Source organism: Pecten maximus, chromosome 7 (assembly GCF_902652985.1).
Source record: "Pecten maximus chromosome 7, xPecMax1.1, whole genome shotgun sequence".
Classification (NCBI taxonomy): Eukaryota; Metazoa; Mollusca; class Bivalvia; order Pectinida; family Pectinidae; genus Pecten; species Pecten maximus.
The window spans coordinates 10,855,292-10,878,245 of NC_047021.1; the positions used below are offsets into that span (position 1 = coordinate 10,855,292).

A 22,954-nucleotide genomic window follows, 5' to 3' on the forward strand; every position below is an offset into this window, starting at 1 on the left:
AGTTACATTTGTACCATGAATCACCTACATCTTCATCAAAATCGGACAACGGAGGCTTCCATATCATTACCATGGCAACCAAACATTTCGAAATTGTTGGTACAGTGGCAAGTATCCTTCTAATCTCCTAGGTATGAGTTTTTGGTGAAATCATACATCATCTGAATTTGACCAATTAGAGGTTTGCATTGTACATATCATTACCATGGAACCGAACTTTTCGAAACTGTTGTCATTGTTTAAGGAATTATTTAAAACCATGTGTACCAAATGTCAGTAAAATCAGACAATACCTTACTTTCAACTAATCAGATGTCGGGAAATGTAGGTAATCTTTTAATAACCAGAAATAGAAGTCGCACTCGTAAAATCAGACAATTCAGTGTTGTGCAAGATGAACGATTATACAATGATATATACTCAATATCTATATTGCCGACATGTATCCACACAGCACGGGAGACAGGCAGGACAACCACCCAGCCAATGACAAGTCCTCTGCAGGAAGGACGATCATCCGAGAACATTCCCCACCAGGAGTGTTTCTCTCCAATTCACCATAGGACCGTGATCCGTGTAGAGAAGTCAGCTCGTCACGTATATTCACAACAGTTGGTTAACTTTCGTGAAGGCAAGGTATTTTAATGAATATTAATATTCACATTCCGAATTTTCAGAAGCCTCTGCTTGTCTAATAACCAACCAGATTTCACCAATAAACTATTAGATGCCTCCACTTGGCAGCCATTTTGAGGATAATGTTCATTTTATTTCATCCTGCAGCGTGTCTTTCACTTTTTGCTTTGGTGGCACTCCTTCAAGAAGATTCGGGTTAACAGCAATGTTTCCCTAAGCTTCATTTAGTGAACTAACAGGATACATCCGTCAATTTCTTCGCAATGCTATACTGTCTACAATAACTAATCTTGTAGCGAGTATATGGTTTAATGACTTATATTTTTATAACGTACGAGTTATGATTTACTTCAACTGTAACATTAGTAAAAAGTTTTCCTCTTTGTGTGTTTAACACTTTATATGTTAAACTATTCAGTCCATCGGTTTTCATACGTTCGGCAGCATGCTTTAACAACTTCCTCCTTAAAAAAAGGAAAATACAATACAACAAAAATCAATGCAAAATTTAAGTTCCCAGTATCGGAATTTACTATACCCAGTATTTGATTCCACATCACCAAGTAGTGGATTGACACTATACCCAGGGTTGGATTTCATTTGATTTCGCTATAGCCATTACTGGATCTCACTTTACCTAGTACAGGATTTAATTATACCTAGTACTGGATTTCACCATATCCAGTTTTGGATTTCATTATACCCATTATGGGATTTGATTATACCCAGTATTGGATTTCATTATACCCATCATTGAGTTTCTTTATACCACCATCGGATTTCATTATACCAAATTTTGGATTTCATTATACCCATCACTGGGTTATATTATATTTATATTATATCCGGTATGGATTCTTATTATACCCAGTATTGAATTGATATCATGTACACGAATAAAAGCTGTAATTTTTATAAGGTAACGGTCTTACATCTATATACATCATTTACATCTTATTTACTAACAAGTCAAACGGTAAATATTGCGTATAGAGAGGCATTTTAATCATCAAAAATGCTCTTATTAGACACGATGAGGAACACTGATCATGGCAAGAAGATTTTTTTTGAGGAAAACATGTTCAACCGCCAAGTTTGAGTTAAAAGATGCATATTTCTGAAAAAACTAAACTTCTCAGTTTAGCTTTTTGCTTTTCAACAACATCATTTTTGCTATTACTCATATCTTGATAGAGTCCATTAGAAACATTTTCATTAATTGAAATACAATGGTGCTGACAAAATAATTTCTTAAAGATTTTCTTTATTATGAAATACATTCTCTGAAGAGTTTGGTGCATTAAGTAATACATACCTCACAGGGTTTGTTGTGTTTTGTAATACATACCTTACAAGGGTTTGTGTATTTTGTAATACATACCTTACAGGGGTTGGCGTATTTTGTAATACATACCTTACAGGGGTTGGTGTATTTTGTAATACATACCTGACAAGGGTTTGTGTATTTTGTAATACATACCTTACAGGGGTTGGTGTATTTTGCAATACATACCTTACAGTGGTTGGTGTATTTTGTAATACATACCTTATAGGGGTTGGTGAATTTTGTAATACATACCTTACAGGGGTTGGTGTATTTTGTAATACATACCTGACAGGTGTTGGTGTATTTTGTAATACATACCTGACAGGTGTTGGTGTATTTTGTAATACATACCTTACAAGGGTTTGTGTATTTTGTAATACATACCTTACAGGGGTTGGCGTATTTTGTAATACATACCTTACAGGGTTTGTGTATTTTGTAATACATACCTTACAGGGGTTTGTGTATTTTGTAATAAATACCTTACAGGGGTTGGTGTATTTTGTAATACATACCTTACAGGGGTTGGTGTATTTTGTAATACATACCTTACAGGGGTTGGTGTATTTTGTAATACATACCTAACATAGGTTGGTGTATTTTGTAATACATACCTGACAGGGGTTGGTGTATTTTGTAATACATACCTTACAGGGGTTGGTGTATTTTGTAATACATACCTTACAGGGGTTGGTGTGTTTTGTAATACATACCTAACATAGGTTGGTGTATTTTTTTAATACATACCTGACAGGGGTTGGTGTATTTTGTAATACATACCTGACAGGGGTTGGTGTATTTTGTAATACATACCTTACAGGGGTTGGTGTATTTTGTAATACATACCTTACAAGGGTTTGTGTATTTTGTAATACTTACCTTACAGGGGTTGGTGTATTTTGTAATACATACCTTACAGGGGTTGGTGTATTTTGTAATACATACATGAACCTTACAGGGGTTGGTGTATTTTGTAAAACATACATGTACCTTACAGGGGTTGGTGTATTTTGTAATACATACCTGACAGGGGTTGGTGTATTTTGTAATACATACCTTACAGGGGTTTGTGTATTTTGTAATAAATACCTTACAGGGCTTGGTGTATTTTGTAATACATACCTTACAGGGGTTGGTGTATTTTGTAATACATACCTCACAGGGGTTGGTGTATTTTGTAATACATACCTTACAGGGGTTGGTGTATTTTGTAATACATTCCTTACAGGGGTTGATATTTGTAATACATACATGACAGGTTTTGGTGTATTTTGTAATACATACCTTACAGGGGTTGATATTTGTAATACATACCTGACAAGGGTTTGTGTATTTTGTAATACATACCTTACAGGGGTTGGTGTATTTTGTAATACATACCTTACAGGGGTTGGTGTATTTTGTAATACATACCTTACAGGGGTTGGTGTGCTTTGTAATACATACCTTACAAGGGTTGGTGTATTTTGTAATACATACCTTACAGGTGTTTGTGTATTTTGTAATACATACCTGACATGGGTTGGTGTATTTTGTAATACATACCTTACAGGGGTTGGTGTATTTTGTAATACATACCTTACAGGGGTTGGTGTATTTTGTAATACATACCTTACAGGGGTTGGTGTATTTTGTAATACATACCTTTTAGGATTGGGTGCGTTGCCTTTCTCCCGTTGATGTTTTAACATTCTGTAACGCGATATTACCAAACTGTATCTTTCCACTGTATAATTGGATATCTTTAACCTACAAATATGCATACAGGCATAGTTTCAGATATTAAAAAATGTTTACCATTTGGAGTGATTATTTCCATTGGTTAAGGAATTCATAAAGCTTGCAGTAATGCGAAATACAATATTGAAGGAAAACGAAACAACACAAGAGTTCGAGAGAAGAAAGTAAATGGAGTCCTTGCACAATTTCATGGTCAACATGGTGATCTCATTTAGGAAATACTAAAGTTCATTGTGCGATATGAAGTCATGCGTTTTTGATACTTTTTTAAATCGTGGTTTCGTAATCATTCTAGTTCTTGTTTCGTGCAAGTATATTTATTCATATTTTTTTCCGATTTTGAGATGTTATATCGCCACCATCTCGATGATTGCATATCCAGGAAAATTGACCGACATACATAACTCACCAATAACCCTTTTCACCATTTCATGCTATTACACAAGATACTTTTTTTTATTAATATATAAGACATATGTATCTAAGAAATGCAACTTTTTACTAGTATATCAAACCATTTTTGATATCAAATAGTTTTCATACTGCGTTTTTAGATTTGACTGACACCCGCTGTTCTGAAGATGTGGACAACGGCATTATGCCATACTTATTAGATATAAGTATGTTTCAACGATTATTATGTATTGGTTTAGAATACATGAATAATCGTTCATCATACAACAATCGTTATCAATATACAGAATACGATATTCCTTTTACAACGATACCTGATCCCCAAGTCATCGTCTTCTCCTCCCCATCCAAAGTACAGGTTGGAAAAACCGTTGATCTTTTGAAGAACCTTCCGTGGCAGTTGAGTGACGCCGCCAACTATGCCTTTATATGGAAGTCTAGAAATGATAAAGCGGTCGTGTTGTGAGGATCCCTTGTCTCATAACAAACATCCATACCATGTGAATACATGACTATCTATGCGAATGTTTACTCGTTCATAAAACACCTCTAATACTAATGAATCTTGAATTCAAACTCCTCTCTACAATTAGCAAAAATATAAAACAGACAATATATAATATTTATGTATATACATTTATATATATTAAACGTGTTGTATAAACTTGCTAAAGGTGTGTTTGAGCAAATGTGACGAATCCCGCGCTTTTATACGAGCGAAGGAGCTTATCGGTCTCTAAAAAGACAAATAAATAATTAACGAATTAAACAAAGAAAAAAAAATGAATAAGAAACTTTAGATACATATATACATGTATTTACTTAAATCTCATTTTCCGCTTTACGATAAACTTTTTTAATATTAATGTGAATGTCCTTGTTTTGTGATAAATAGAATGTCTTCATTTTGTTATCGTTTACTGGTTTGTTTTCTCATGGACAGGGAAATTATTTCTCACACGTGATACTTGAGCATATACAGATACACGGAACAAGGAAGTTACAAAATAAAATGATTTCTTTTACGTGTTATACGAGTAATTACGCGGAAGGATGACTAAACTGACTGTTCATGAGCATTATTACTGAACACGTTATAACAATTCCATAGAAAATGATAACATCATGTTTGCATTGTAATATTATGGAGACATTAATATGGTCAAACAAACACCTCTCCTGCATCTGCAGATACTTCTAAGCATAGCGGCATGGTTTGTTTAGTAAAAAAAATGTGATTCGCAGGAGCTGTAGGCTCTCGTGAAACATTGATGTTGCCAAAATTGCCAAATGACTGTTATTATAAAATAGCATGATAATAGCAAGTACCGAAGTAAGACATGCTGCATGCTAAGAACTGATGAAGCCATATCTGTGAAATTTGGCCCGAGTAGCGTCATTAGGCATTTTAGATGTCATTTCCTCACATATAAGATATTCCTCGGAAGTTCTACTATACCCTTCCTTTACCAAAGTTAAAACTTAGTCAGTTACCACAATCTCCTGTTTATTGCCCGTTAGATACCCGCACCAGCCGAAATTATGGTTTTATAATTTAAAATCTCATAGCTTGCTTAAGTGCATTGCCTGCGGGTTTTCAGCTAGGTAAGAGTACAAACGCTCACTAACAGGGATATCCCCCGCTGTATGTGTTAATCTCTCACGATTTACCTGTATTGCATTGAAAAGTGAGCAGTATTATAAAAGCCTTTCTAAATCTACTTGTGACTTGTTAGCTCACCGGTTACGAGTAACCGTGAGCTAATGATGTACCCCGGCGTCTGCGTCGGTGTCCAACCCCACTTTAAAGTTTTGCGGTAGTTTTTGGAAAGCTTATAAACCCAAAAGTATACAACTCACAACCTTCTAATTTGATTTTTACATTCATTACAGGTTCAGGAGTGATGCTATTGCAAAACCATGCAGAAAAAAATGTGATATTTTCACATTTTATCATTTTGTTGACTTAACTTTTTTTGTCACCAAAACTCACTTCTAATTTGGATTATACATCCATTAGAGGTCTAGGGGTGATGTTATGAGACGTACAATTTCAAAATGACATGCTTATACATACCTAAAAAAGGAATGCATATAGTGTGATTGCTGCTGCCAGTGAGCTTCGCAATCATTGATTGCACTTATTTTTACTTGTTGTCTCCACGCTCTGGTTAATATACCATTCACATTTTTGACGTGAACAGCAATTTCGACATCTGATTGTTAACCAGGGAAATACAGAAACATAACTTGGATTTGACAAGTATCCTGTAACCCACAGTTTTTATGTGTTTTGGAAAGCTGTTTTGTCTGACAGCGCGCTTCAACAGATAACCTGTTTCATCTGATTACCCGTAGAAAACAATTTGTATTGTCTTAAATCGTATAGCGTGTGGACAATACCCAGGAAATTACGGTACATGTACGACCCTCGTGTCTCAGACATGCTAACTTATTCCTCATGAGTTAACATCACTCAATCTTGCAACAAAGCCAAAGTATCATCGATATAATCAATTTCTTTAAGATGTTAGATCGTCGACAAAAGAGAAATTATGATCAATTGTAAACTAAACAAGAACATTAGTGTTTGCATATAAAATGTGAATTTAAAAAAAATGATATGGCAGTGGAATGTGCACTCTGTAAAGTACAAGGCCGAAAATCTCTGTCACGAAAGAAATGGCACTCCACCTCACTTCAAACGATTAAAACACATCCTGGCGCTTATCCTAAATAATGATTTTAAATTCTGGTGTTTACACAAAATAACTACTGGAATTAATCCCAAAGTATTTTCAATCTCGAATTCAAATTCTTTATTCTATAAACCCTACAGCTTGTTTGAGTAGCGTTGGATGCAATTACGCTAAACGAGGCAATCCATCATTAACTTATAATATGCTATGCACATAAGTGTGGAATTACATAGATTATCAATATTACGCAGAATTCTTTAAAAAGCGTTAAACTCTTCCGACCTTGCAGACACTAAGCGACATAATATCAACTTTATACCAATCGAAGTCAACTAAGCAAATAATAAGCTTTCAAAAATATGAATGAAAATTGAAACTAGTCCTCAATATTTCGATAATCACACTTTGATGCATATATGTGTTAGTCCCGAGTTCTGTATGTACTCATAGAATTTCTGGATATATATATATTAAAATTAACATTGTGGGATTTATTGTTTAACAACACAACTGAAAAGAATGAAAAGTCGATGGCTAAACATGAACAAAATGGAAATAACACTAAAATGTCTGCCCCCCTCAGCTCTAATGATTGTTTAATAAATAAACAGAACTGAAGTATAATCTTCGTCTTTGACTACGACATGATATTCGTAAAATTTGTTGAAATAGATAAAAAAAGTCTGAAGTAAGAAAAGTTAACTCTCGTTATTAGGAAAAAGAAAGGAAAGAAAAGAAAATATTACGTATAGACTGTCATCAGGTTACTTATAAGATACATTTTATAACTAACCCGATGACAGTGTTAGTCGTGATATAATTTTCTTTCTTTTTGTCCTATTTTAAGCAAAGTGACGAGATGTAATCATAAAAATAAGCATTTTGTTCGACATTTGCTACACATATGCGAATTTATAAGTATGAAAGACCTAGACCTACTCATGTATGTGATGGCAGAGTGAGAATTCTTCATTTCGTGTGCTTTTCCTGTGTACTGTTATCTTCGATGCTAATATAATATAATCTATATAAGCTAATATATAATTGAGAATTTTATATCATTGTTCATTAACGAAACATATCGTAAGTTAGACGAAACTTCTCAAATAGCCTTAGCGTTTTCACGACAATATGCGAGCTGTCAACAGACGTGAAATTGCATGCGGATATGAAAAAAGTGCACCTGGCGACAGTCGATTATATCAATGTATGACCTTTCAACCCCGTACGTAAATTGGAATCTGGACTTGCTGAGGAAGCAGTTTGCAAAAATGGTTTTCTGAAGGACGACTTCAGCGATTTTTTCACAGATTATTTTGTTTTGGATGTAACAATTCGTATTGAGTGACACCATATGTTAAATATGAATGCTTCTTAATGACGGTCGTATATAGTATGCGTCGTGTCAGTTTCAATAAGTTTTTTAGTCGACTGAAGTGTAATAGGGTGCTGTTTCGCACATGACGGTGTTCCCTACCATAGGATTTCCACATCAAACATACATATACCAGTGACGGAAAAAATACATGTAACAAGAATTAGCTGTTTTATATTTAATACAACTCCAAAAGTTGCATTTCCTACGCTTTTGCCATCATTTCCTCGGATATTCAAAGTGAACAAATAAGTAGCCGATTCCCGAAAAAATTCTAGTTGGTATATAACTTTCGATCTAATGAGCGACCATTTATTTGTTATATTTCTATACCATATGCGTTATTTCAAGAAGAAACAACGTGTATTTGATCGGCGCTGTAGCATCTTCAATATGTATTCGTGATGTATTTTATAGAATATCGTCAAACATCTCTGATTGGTCGAGCTGTAACAAGGGGCATTTCTATCTAGTTATTTTATATGTCATACAAATATAAAATATACATACATGTATGGCTCTATAATCTTTACTTTAATAAATATAAGTATTGCTCTATATTCTTTGATAAATATAAGTATTGTCTATATATTCTTTAATAAATATAAGCATTGCTCTATATTCTTTAATAAATATAAGTATGCTGTAAATACCTATAATTGAATTTATCAACAGCTGCCGACAGATGACGCGGGTTCTGACCACATCCATAATAGATCCGGTCATTTTCCGGGACAAGGTCGACGTCGTGGAACACAAAGCAGCTATAGTTATAAGATTTGATTGCCTCTGTGTATCCAATATTCATCAGAAGTCCTCTGTTAAAAGTGCTGTTCCCGGCCTAAAAACAGGCAAAGTAATGTTGTAAAATCACATCAGGGACACAGTTATCAAACTTTAGACCTTAAAATCTATGATATGTAATGTGTTACACCAATACACTATAGTGAGATTAAAACTGACGATATAGTACAAATATGTAAACATTTTGGAATACATATAATACATTGAGTAGGATATTATGCTGACATTATAATATTCGTAGTTTCTCCTTACATATTGTATCAACTACCCAGTATGAGTACATACATATGAGCTACAACTCACAGAGGTTACAGAACTATTACTCATTGGAAATACAGTTACTGTACAGTAAATGTAGATTGGATGTAAAGGACATGTACTAACAATAAATACGTATCAAAAATGAGTGACAGTCAAACCTGTTCTATTACGAATATTCCGTAGTTGATCTGTTGTCTCTCCAGCATTGTGTGAAGGTTGTAGAGGAGTGTGCGCAGATGGGAAGCCCGATTACGGTATGGTATCACTATGGCAACCCGTTGATCAGTGCGACATTCCCTTGGAGAAAAATTTACCCCGGACTTCAGGTAGGACAAGTTTGCTTCCATTTCCGCAAAAGATGGTTCATGGCGGTACGTAGCAAGCGGACCAACTGCAAACAAATATAATACTAGATCAAACCCAACATTACGAAGATCTAATCATACAATAATTTGTCATGTAAGCATGCGTGTATAACACATACATAGGTACGACACATCTCTCCTACGGGTACAATAATGCATGCATGTGTACCGTGCATCTTAGACATAGCAATTAGAGATGGGTTAACTTTGGTTCAATTCAAGTCAACAAACAGATATTGACAAATATTCCACGGCAGTGTTACCTTGATTACAATTACATCAATGTTGAATCAATCTACCACTTAATAGAACCGTAATAAATACATAACGTGCAACATCAACACAAAGATTTATATTATAAAAGAACACACAAAGACAGATCGATTCACAAAAATAAGAGTAACGATTCTTTTTTTATCGAAGACATGCTTTTCTTTTCATTAAAAACAATATTTTTTAGATTATCTTCCAGGTTTGGTATTTTACATAAGTCTGGTCCAATACACACAGAGCGAGATATAAATTACCCTTACAACAACAAATTGTATCACTCAAAATTGTCCATTTATTGAAATAGGTGTCTGAAGCTTGTATTTACCTATGTATGCAAATGACACGGTATTGATTACAGAGACAACAGTATAACAGTACATAATCTTTTAGATTCATTATATGGTATGGAAGGGAATTCAAAAATCAATATCTTAAAAGCTAGAATTATTATCTTTCGAAGAGGAGGGATAATGGACACAAAAGAAATGGAAGATTGAAGGTGAATCTTAACGGAAAGTTCAAGGTACTCGGAAAAACATCGCTAACTAGAGAAAAACTGCTTTATTTGCAAGGAACAAACAATTGAAGAAATTAAAATTTTAATATAAATATAAAATGTTCAGTGTTTGATACGTATGTCAACAGCATACTCGAGTATGGAAGCGATATATAGGGCTTTCATTAAGCACCAGATATAGGAAATCTCCATTCTAGATTTTGTAAACGATTGTGTTAAAAAGTACAGGTTCCGATTATGTTATATTACGGAATTTGTGGACAGCCACTCAACATGAATAGAAAGTTAACAGTGAGAAAATACTAGTTAAAATCAAAATAATCCCAAAAATTTATATTGTCCACATGTTTAGTAGAACAATATATATATGATGGGATAAAGAATATCAGACAAATGCTTGATACATTCAGTTTCGACCAGTGATAAACTAGGTTTATCTGACAATACGACCAGTGATAAACTAGGTTTATCTGCCATTTGGACTAGTGATAAACTAGGTGTATCTGCCAATACGATCAGTGATAAACTATGTTTATCTGCCCATACGACCAGTGATAAACTAGGTTTATCTGCCAATACGACCAGTGATAAACTAGGTTTATCTGCCATTTGGACTGGTGATAAACTAGATTAATCTGTCATTTGGACTCGTAATTAACTAGATTCATCTGCCTTTTGGTCTCGTGATTAACTAGGTTCATCTGCCATTTTGACTAGTGATACTGTAAACGGTAACATGTGTAAAATGCAACGTAGTAACAATGCAGAAGAACGAGTTATAGATTGTAACACCCAGAACATGCAAGAATAATAAATGCTGCCTGAGTTGACATACACAACAATCTTATTGACCATTTTTGCATACAATATTATTGACTGAAACCCATTAGCTATAAAAAATTATAGCTAGTATTAGATTCACATCAGTTTAAAGGTCAAGACGGTCGTTGAATGCTGCCAAAATAATGAAAATGAGGATGAGTTCCTTTTTATACTTCATGTCCATATTACATAGAAATTGGCCAAAACCATATTAAAGGTAATCTTAATCACCTAGCGTAATAAAGCTTGTATAACTGTTAAGAATAAATAATGTGAAGGAACTTAATGATCTAAAAAAAAAAAAAAACCAAAAAACACCTTGACCAAAATACTTTCATTTCATATTATACAATTTATATAAATTACAGGTAATATTTTAAATTAATACTTAAACTTCTGTCCATCAATCTGTCTGTCTGCTTATCAGTATAATACAAATAATATTGCTGATGTTGCATACTTTATACATGTGCATTAATCTAACTATAAAGTGGTATATTGATTCAGCATTAATGTAATTGTGTTCAAGGTAACACTGCCAAAGAGTTAACTCTTGTCTCTGACAAATTGTGCTTTTTTAACTTCAATTCAACCCCAGTGAGTGTTGTGTATATCTGTGCCTCAGTTGTATCGAATACATGCACATTGACTTTTTGTGTGCGGAATGCTTGTTGTAATAAGTAGCTCTCCAACTATGTATGTACAATCTGATTTAGTACATTCATTATGTTGATATCAGTGTTCTGCATGTTTGTCATGAGAACTTACTCTCCAGATATGTATTACTGTATACAATATGTCTGTACTGTATTCATGTATACATATTAGCCGTAGGATGTGCTCCCATTTCCCATTTTTTGTAAATACCGGATAAAAACGGTAAGCAATTCAGTAGGGCGGACTATAACCTGAATTGAATTTGTTTTGTGTTGGTCGTGGTCGACTGTGTCAAGGTGAGGCATTATATATACATTACATACATTATATACGCTGTCGTTTTTCTTTGCAGACATGGTATCCTCTTCCCAATGGGTGTATCTCTGCACACAAACGTTTTTAATTTCACTGGAGGGCGGGCCGTTTTGAAAGGAATTAAAGACTTTCCCCAAAGACAAGTCTCAGTGCCCACAGGTTTTATCTGTAAAAATACCTGTTGGCACTTACACACATGTATTACTTGTACATGAACGTTCAATTTTACTTAATTGATTATGTTTTATTTTCCGTTTTTTTTTGTTTTTTTTTTAAATTTAAAATTATTTATTTATCTATTTCTTTCTTTCTTTATTTTTTTAGCAAAAATTATCAACGGCGTTGTATTGTTATTTACAAATGTATGTTATATTGATTTACAGGGTCCGGATCGTAGAAAATGGAAGAAAGTAAAGAATCTCATGGGGATTTTTTTACGTTCCTATCCTTAAGCTAGGGTAGATCATGTTACCAGTTCTATGGTTTAACTTTGACTGAAGGGTCACATTTTTGTAGAACAAAACTCCGACAAACTTCGTATGTCATTGCCATTATAGGGCTGACCCATTTTAATTTGTAAGGTAAAGACATACGTTCTGATTCAGTAACAATATACATACTCATTAAAACCGCATTAAAACCTAACACCCACCGTTTATATTTTAGATTCTATCCAATAGAGAGTGTAATTACTAATTACACACATATACGTATCACATGTAGGATTATATGCATGCTATTCAAACACACCAGTGTTTATATAATTCTTTTGGTCCCCAAAAAGTTAGAGAAAGGAGAATAAACCTGAATGGTGTGTTTGAATAACATACATATAATCCTACTCGTGTTACGATTTGTTCTCCTTTCTACCACTTTTTGTGATCAAAAGAATTATATAAACACTTGAGAACAATGGCACGCAAATTAAAGTATGTTCTGGAAATGTGCATATGTACAGGTAAATATTTACCTGTATTATCACATTATCAACTCATACTACATCTACTATATATATTCCAATATATCCGTTTATTATATTAAAGGCGACTGCCAATGTTTCGGTTTTGAGTATATTTTTTGTTTCATTTATTTTATCTATTTTATTATTTCTATTTATTTATTTATTCTTTTTTGTAATAATGATATTTTCCAGATTCCACTAACCAAGTTCAATTTCAGAGCATAATGCATAATACAAAAATTCTGAAGCATGTGGCAATTAATATAAGGATAAAGAAAGTACATTACAATACTTGCATGTATACAGAGAATACACTAGCACAGAGCATTTACATCATTGTACGTGATATGTGCCTGAAGTGAAAATGTTAGAGTAAAAAGCAAACTTAGAATATTTAGCAGTAGACATTGGTTGATTAAAACTTAAATGAAACACACAATTATCTAATAGTAATTAACAGTTACAAGGACACACGGCATACTTGGCATATAAACTCAGCACTGGACAATGTATGATAGATCATTCATTAAATTTTGATATGCATACACATCTAGTAATACTTGGCACTGGACGATGGGTAATTAATTAATAAAAAATAAAAAAATAAAAAAATAAACATGCATACACAACTTATAAAAATGCCGTAGTTATTTTGTCCTGGGATCCTGTATGTATCCATTGCAGGCGATGTTCTTGAACCGAAGAAAGTTTGATCCTAATCTGCATTTGCCTTGTTATTGGTTGACAGGGAAAAGTGATAGACATAGCCATACTGATGCATGTATACTGACAAAGTAGACACCTTAAATACTCATCTTAATGGTTTAATCCAACAATGATATTTATCAAATGTAATGAAGAAGTATGATATTAATTGATACAGAGATATTCTTTTATGGGGTGACCAATCGCTAAACAAAGGAAATGATGAAGAAATATACATTTCTGTGCAGAATTTCATTTGTAACAATAAAACATTTTAATAATGTCAACATATTGATTAGTTTTTAAACAAGACTGAGGTTACATCAAATTTTCCAGAATTCAAAGTATCAAATATGTAATCAACTGAAGTTTTTTTTTCAGTTTTAAAATCTTTTTATTCATACAGTTTTACAGCAGCACAATATCATTTTTGAGAAGAGCATCAAGGGTGACAATGATTTGGTATACATAATAGCAACATTTTAGAAAATGCGTACATGTATATATATTGAAACAATGTTTAATGGCTAATAGAAATAAAGTATGTATTGAACAATTTAGATAAATATGTGCCATTGTTGAATTATATATAGCTTACAGTATTAAGTGGTTGATAAGTGTACATATATAGTATTGAAGAGTTATGACATATATATGTATAGTAAGTTGACCATCATTTGTATAAACTGGAGGTGTTGCATAGTGTAGAATATATATATACTGGTTTTAAGACACAGCAGAAATGCAAGCTACCTGAGTATTATTTTGAGACTTGTCTCCCTTTGATTAAAAGCTATATCTGGATCTGTATATAATATAAAAAGGCTAATGAAAGTAGCTTTTGTTAATTATTGATTTTATGGCATGTACTTATATAAGGCAGTTAGTGAATATAGTAACAAAACAAGAAATAAAGGATTTTTTTCTTATTATTTACAACATTTAATACAGCTTTCACACTCACTTTCACACATTTACTGAATGCATATTTTGTTGAAAAGTTAATTTGTCCATCTCATTATTGTGTGTAAATGTCCATGATTTAACGCTGTAATAATGTTTTAGGAAGGAATTAGTATAAGCTTTTGGCTTGTTTTCCAATCCTATATGTATATATATGATTTTTAATCAGTAAATTCGTACCAAGAAAAATACCAGCTATTCTTACTGTAGCCATGATGATAGTAGTAAATGGCCTGATGTGATTTTATTTCGCATATTTAATCATTTTAAACAATGAAATATATTTGATATATATATATATTGTTGTACTATAGATGCTATACTATACTATAGTTGATGAAAATGGTATAAGATATGTAAAAATTGATTAAACAGTAACGACGAAATGAATTGAATTCAAAGTTTGTATAAAATAGAGGTAAAAACAATGTAAGGTGGGATAATACAGGTAAAATCCAGGTAATGTGGAAGAACACAGGTAAAATCCAGGTAAGGTATATATGTAGCAGACTATAATGACTGTCAAAACGTATGTAACACAATAGGCTTGATTACGTAATTATTGCGTAATCGTATTTATTTATATTTAGTTTTATATTAAGTAATTATTTATCTTTAATTGTGATTAATTATTTTGTTAAATATTTCTGGTTATACTTACAATACAAAGATAGTCATGATCAGTATAGTTGGGCAGAAATGATGTGGGTTTATAATTGATATTAATTGAGTACCGATAGTTAACGTTGCATTGGAGGTCAATTACCAATCTAACTCCAAGTGCTGGTATTGTGTACTAAGTGGACAATGTCCCGGGGATCTAAGTGGACAATGTCCCGGGGATGACACGACCTTTTATTAACCATTGAATAATGTCATTAGTAGATAGTATATCCCATTTTAACTAATTATCATGCTGAAGTGACCGAAGCCAGACCGTGGGTCAGATGACCAACTACGTGGTCAACTTTGGTCAGGAGGTGCTGTCCTGGCAACTACGTCATAATGAGAGACTTGGGTGGGGGTGCCATTTGACTTGTGGGGAGGGTGCCATTAGACTTGGAGAGAGAGCGCCATTAGACTGTTTGGGGAGAGAGCGGAATAAGACTTGGGGAGAGAGCGCCATTAGACTTGGGGAGAGAGCGACATTAGACTTGGGGGAGGGTGCCATTAGACTTGGAGAGAGCGCCATTAGACTTGGGGAGAGCGCCATTAGACTTGGGGGGATGGTGCCATTAGACTTGGAGAGAGCGCTATTAGACTTGGGGGAGGGTGCCATTAGACTTGGGGGAGGGTGCCATTAGACTTGGGGGAGGGTGCCATTAGACTTGGAGAGAGAGCGCCATTAGACTTGGGGAGAGAGCGCCATTAGACTTGGGGAGAGAGCGCCATTAGACTTGGGGAGGGTGCCATTAGACTTGGGGGGATGGTGCCATTAGACTTGGGGGAGGGTGCCATTAGACTTGGGGGGAGGGTGCCATTAGACTTGGGGGGAGGGTGCCATTAGACTTGGGGGGAGGGTGCCATTAGACTTGGGGGGAGGGTGCCATTAGACTTGGGGGGAGGGTGCCATTAGACTTGGGGGGAGGGTGCCATTAGACTTGGAGAGAGGGTGCCATTAGACTTGGGGGGAGGGTGCCATTAGACTTGGGGGGATGGTGCCATTAGACTTGGGGGGAGGGTGCCATTAGACTTGGGGGGAGGGTGCCATTAGACTTGGGGGGAGGGTGCCATTAGACTTGGGGGGAGGGTGCCATTAGACTTGGGGGGAGGGTGCCATTAGACTTGGGGGAGGGTGCCATTAGACTTGGGGGAGGGTGTCATTAGACTTGGAGAGAGAGCGCCATTAGACTTGGGGGGAGGGTGTCATTAGACTTGGAGAGAGAGCGCCATTAGACTTGGGGGGAGGGTGTCATTAGACTTGGAGAGAGAGCGCCATTAGACTTGGGGGGAGGGTGCCATTAGACTTGGAGAGAGAGCGCCATTAGACTTGGGGGGAGGGTGTCATTAGACTTGGAGAGAGAGCGCCATTAGACTTGGGGGGAGGGTGTCATTAGACTTGGAGGGAGGGTGCCATTAGACTTGGGGGGAGGGTGCCATTAGACTTGGAGGGAGGGTGCCATTAGACTTGGAGAGAGGGTGCCATTAGACTTGGGGGGAGGGTGTCATTAGACTTGGAGAGAGCGCCATTAGACTTGGGGGGAGGGTGCCATTAGACTTGGGGGGAGGGTGCCATTAGACTTGGAGAGAGAGCGCCATTAGACTTGGGGAGAGAGCGCCATTAGACTTGGGGAGAGAGCGCCATTAGACTTGGGGAGAGGGTGCCATTAGACTTGGGGAGAGAGCGCCATTAGACTTGGGGGGAGGGTGTCATAAGACTTGGGGGAGGGTGCCATTAGACTTGTAGAGAGTACCGTTTGACTTGGAGAGAGAGCGCCATTAGACTTGGGGAGAGAGTTCCATTAGACTTGGAGAGAGAGCGCCATTAGACTTGGAGAGAGCGCCATTAGACTTGGGGGGGGTGCCATTAGACTTGGTAGAGAGTCCATTAGACTTGGGAGAGAGAGGCCATTAGACTTGGGGGGCATTAGACTGAAGTTCCATTAGACTTGGAGAGAGAGCGCCATTAGACTTGGGGGGAGGGTGCCATTAGACTTGGGGGAGGGTGCCATTAGACTTGAGAGAGTACCGTTTGACTTGGAGAGAGAGCGCCATTAGACTTGGGGAGAGAGCGCCATTAGACTTGGGGGGAGGGTGCCATTAGACTTGGAGAGAGAGTTCCATTAGACTTGGGAGAGAGCGCCATTAGACTTGGGGGGAGGGTGCCATTAGACTTGGAGAGAGCGCCATTAGACTTGGGGGGAGGGTGCCATTAGACTTGGAGAGAGAGCGCCATTAGACTTGGGGGGAGGGTGTCATTAGACTTGGAGAGAGAGCGCCATTAGACTTGGAGGGAGGGTGCCATTAGACTTGGAGAGAGCGCCATTTCACTTGGAGAGAGAGCGCCATTAGACTTGGGGAGAGAGTTCCATTAGACTTGGAGAGAGCGCCATTAGACTTGGGGAGAGGGTGCCATTAGACTTGGGGGAGGGTGCCATTAGACTGGAGAGAGTGCCGTTTGACTTGGAGAGAGAGCGCCATTAGACTTGGGGAGAGAGTTCCATTAGACTTGGAGAGAGAGCGCCATTAGACTTGGGGGGGGGGGGGGGGGGGGGGGGTGCCATTAGACTTGTAGAGAGTACCGTTTGACTTGGAGAGAGAGCGCCATTAGACTTGGGGAGAGAGTTCCATTAGACTTGGAGAGAGAGCGCCATTAGACTTGGGGGGAGGGTGCCATTAGACTTGTAGAGAGTACCGTTTGACTTGGAGAGAGAGCGCCATTAGACTTGGAGAGAGAGCGCCATTAGACTGTTTGGGGAGGGTGCCATTAGACTGTTTGGGGAGGGTGACATTAGACTTGGGGGAGGGTGCCATTAGACTTTGAGATAGTGCCGTTTGACTTGGAGAGAGAGCGCCATTTGACTTGGAGAGAGAGCGCCATTTGACTTGGGGAGAGAGCGCCATTAGACTTTTTGGGGAGGGTGCCATTACACTTGGGGAGAGAGTGCTCTAATAGATTCCCGAACGGACGTCTCTACTGACGTCTCCGTTCGAGCACTACTCACTTTCGGACATGGAACCTAAAACTCAGTAACTTTTATTTTTCGAACAATTTCACATTATTGAAGTTTATTTACGTGTACTAACAGTATACGTTAGTATCGAGGAACACTGTCAAAAGCTGAAGTTGTATTTGTACCTGTGTTGACTACTTGGTGGCTGTATGTCTCATCTGGAATATCCTGGTGTAATAAACAGATGATATTTGGAACCTGGGTTGAACTCTATTTATTTAAGCCCACATAGACACCTGAAGTGTTACACATACCTGTCCCTATGTTATTTTTAAAAAGTGGGAGAAGGGAGAATACACCATTCAAACAGCAATTTAAACACCCTTTATTACATTTCATACTACTTGGTGCCCAGATTTGTCGTAGTGTACATATATGGGTCGAAACCCAGTGCCAATATTCCTTTTTTCTGGAGTTATGGCCTTTTGCACAAAGGAAATTAACTGTTTTCCGTTCCTTTTTTTCTCCCTGCCGTTTTTCCATTTTAGTTTTTAACTTACTACCTTGCTTTATCATTATAGATCAATGTTAGTGTTTCAACTCTGTGAAAATATTCCACTTTTTGATAGAGATAAAATCATTTTAACATGAAAAAACCCATATTGAACATAATTGTTTAGCATTCTTCAATACAGCTTGCGACACCAACTTGAAACGTTTTATGTGGTTTTGATTACCACAATAAATAACAAATCAAGTTTGAGTCTCGTTTCACCATTGGTATTCTATTTTTGTTGGAGTTAGGATCCTTTTCATATAAGGATTCTCACAATAAAATTCATCGTTTTCTAATTTATTTAAAAGTTGGCGCAGGCGACACACCCACTTCTGTGGAATTCTAGTAAATATATGTGTATACACTGTTTATTCCCTCATTATGATGACTTGTGTTTAGATTTGATTTAAATTTTCCAATATCTTATTCTTATATCAAGTTAGATGGATTTAAACTAACTGAGCCAGAAAATTATTTTGTTGGGGAGGTGGTAAGTGTTGTTTTGTCTTGAAGTACAGAGCGAAAATCGACATATCCTTTATAAACATGAATATCTGTTTGTGGATTCTCTTAAATTTTTCGCCCACCATCGCTAGATGGTGAGATATTCATTTCGACCCTTGTACGTTGTCCGTCGTCCGTCCGTCTTTCTGTAAATAATAGTAGTGATCACTATTTCTTGAGAAGTCCTGGAATGGTGTTTCTCAAAATGGATGTATATGTTCCTCTTGGTCCCTGCTTGGTCAAGAGGGGCCCTAATAGGTTCACACAGCCCTCCTGCTTTTTAATACCTGGTGACTTATGTGTTGCAGTTAATCAGAAGGCATTTTGATATTTTGTAGAACATGACCCTTGTCAATTGATGCACATATTATGGATATATTTCTATTGTCATTGCAATAAATATATATCTGTTAATTCCTAGCTTTAAGATGCCACCTAAACAACTGTTTACATTTCATGTTTATTCACATTCGCTAGACTGTGGAAGCATATGTTAAATGCTATCAGGCGATATCGTACATACAAAAAACAAGTAAATAACCAGCACACTTTTCTATTCAGTAAATGAGATGAACGTTGAATTTCATAGTTTATTATGGGTCAAACTGAAAAAAAAACTGTACGGGAACTAAGGAACGCCAAATTAACAAAATAAAAAACTATATTAAATTAATTGAACCTATCTTCAATTATTTGAAGATAGGTTTAATTAATTGAAGATAGGTTCAATTCAATTAAAGATAGGTCCATTTTTTTGTACCTATCCTTAATTATTTATCTTTATTTAAAGATAGGTACAATTGAATTGAACATATCTTTAATTAAATTGAACCTATCTTCAATTGAATTGAACCTATCTCTAATTGAATTGAACCTATCTTTAATTCATTCTTTTCGCTATTTTTTCGTATTTGAAGATAGGTTCAATTCAATTAGAGATAGGTTCAAATCAATTGAAGATAGGTTCAATTAGTCTTATTAAAACCTATCTTTAATTGAATTGTACCTATCTTCAATTGAATTGAACCTATCTCTAATTGAATTGAACCTATCTCTAATTGAACTGAACCTATCTTTAATTCATTCTTTTCCCTGTTTGTTCGTAGTTGAAGAAAGGTTCAATTCAATTAGAGATAGGTTCAAATCAATTGAAGATAGGTTCAATTAGTCTTACTAAAACCTATCTTTAATAGAATTGTACCTATCTTCAATTGAATTGAACCTATCTTTAATTGAATTGTACCTATCTCTAATCGAATTGAACCTATCTCTAATTCAATTGAACCTATCTCTAATTTAATTGAATATATGTTAATTTGGCGTTCCATAGGGAACTGGGTCAAACTATCATGTGCGCTCGGTTCAATACCCTGTACATATATCCTGTGTGATAGTAGCATAATACATGTATAGTAGTCATCTATCAAAACAACACCAAAGTTGTTAACCTGTCAGGTTTTCAACGTCTTAACACTCAGTGGTTTCTTCAGTAGTTTTTGTACTGGATTGTACTGTATCATGTGTTAATTACCCATATAAATAGTGTAGATATTTTGATTCCAATTAGATCTAAATTATGAAATGACGGATTCGGCTCTAACGTATAAGGATCATTTTTATTTGCTGATGTTTCTTTTTGTTTAGATTCACTCGAAGGCTCAGTCGTGGGAATCCAAAGACAAATATCAACAAGTGACAACATATTTTCTTCCTGTATATAAGTATATATTACATAACGACATACGGCCGTATACTGTTGATTTCCAAGCATTGCTTATCTCGGCAAATCATAAGCCATGTTTCTTTTCCCATCCCCGCTAACCAATCAGTAATTTTACGAAAAAAAAAAAAAAAAAAAATGGAATTAACCTTATAGTTTTGTTGAATTTAGGGTTACTTTCGTACACCTGTACTCGATTTCGTAAAAAAAAAAGCAATATATAGATATATTGCAAATGGTCGTGTTGGAAAATATAAATTTGTTTGAAAAACAACTTGTAATGATACAAATGTAATTGACGATCTGTTATTGTCATCAGTTTTCCATAAATGGTAGATAGGGATTATAACCGTGAATGGTAGATCGGGATTATAACCGTGAATGGTAGATCGGTATTCTAACTGTGAATGGTAGATAGGGATTATAACCGTGAATGGTAGATCGGGATTATAACCGTGAATGGTAGATCGGGATTATAACCGTGAATGGTAGATCGGGATTATAACCGTGAATGGTAGATCGGGATTCTGACTGTGAATGGTAGATCAGTATTATTACCGTGGACGGTAGCTCTGGATTCTAACCACGAATTCTAAATAGGGATTCTTACCGTGAATGGTAGATCGGTATTATAACCGTGAATGATAAATCAGGATGTAACCGTGAATTATAAGGCCTGTTATTTTTATACTCGAACATGTTTATGGCTAGAAATAACCTGAAACATGTTTAAGCTATTAAACATAAACATGAACATGTTTAAGGGTTTTAAAAAAACGCATTGGTTGAAAAAATAATGTTAAAACAACAAGAACTAGCTACAATATTTGCATAAATTTCTATAGCTAATATCAAGAGATATTGCATGTTTAAGATTTTAAAAAATTAGCAATGAGATCAATAAAGAGCAAAATGACTTCACATCTCGGGCAACATGCTTATATTTATCTGTTTTTGGAAAATTAAGCAGCGGAAAAGTATGTAAAAAAATATCACGTGAATGAGCTATTGTCTACTTGTGTATGGGATTTCAAGAAAATATATTGAAAAACGAATTCATAAAAAATCATTGGAAATTTTTCAAAATGCATGAAATATATAGTAAAAATATGACGTGACCGAAATACGCTTTTAATCGCGGTTGAGTAACTCTTTATCCATTTAACCGAGAGTTTAAACCAAGCCATGAAAAAACGCTTTACCATGAAGTGTTTTAAACCTTTAACATGTTTGAGCATAAAAAACAGACCTATATATCGGGATTCTACCGTGAATGGTTGATCGGTATTCTAACCGTGAATGGTATATCGGTATTCTACCGTGAATGGTAGATCGGTATTCTAACCGTGAATGGTAGATCGGTATTCTAACCGTGAATGGTAGATCGGTATTCTAACCGTGAATGGTAGATCGGTATTCTAACCGTGAATGGTAGATCGGGATTCTAACCGTGAATGGTAAATAAGAATTCTAATTGTGAATGGTAGATTGGGATTCTAACCGTGAATGGTAGATCGGGATTCTACCGTGAATGGTAGATTGGGATTCTATCGTGAATGGTAGATCGGGATTCTACCGTGAATGGTAGATCGGTATTCTAACCGTGAATGGTAGATCGGGATTCTACCGTGAATGGTAGATCGGGATTCTACCCGTGAATGGTAGATCGGGATTCTACCGTGAATGGTAGATCGGTATTCTAACCGTGAATGGTAGATCGGTATTC

At 35.8% G+C, this 22,954-nt stretch overlaps 1 protein-coding gene across 1 annotated transcript in view; it reads right to left on the minus strand.

Moving 5' to 3' along the window:
* Positions 1-320: 320 nt before the first annotated feature.
* The window catches only part of LOC117331581 (beta-1,4-N-acetylgalactosaminyltransferase bre-4-like), a 44,748-nt gene continuing 22,114 nt past the window's right edge, over positions 321-22,954 (minus strand). Inside the window, exons 2-6 of the mRNA XM_033890387.1 lie at positions 9,415-9,647; positions 8,845-9,032; positions 4,432-4,554; positions 3,608-3,712; positions 321-1,100 (exon numbers count right to left, since the gene is read on the minus strand). Coding sequence (XP_033746278.1) covers positions 953-1,100; positions 3,608-3,712; positions 4,432-4,554; positions 8,845-9,032; positions 9,415-9,647 — 797 coding nt within the window. The 3' untranslated portion in view covers positions 321-952. The remainder of the gene's footprint in view (positions 1,101-3,607; positions 3,713-4,431; positions 4,555-8,844; positions 9,033-9,414; positions 9,648-22,954) is intronic.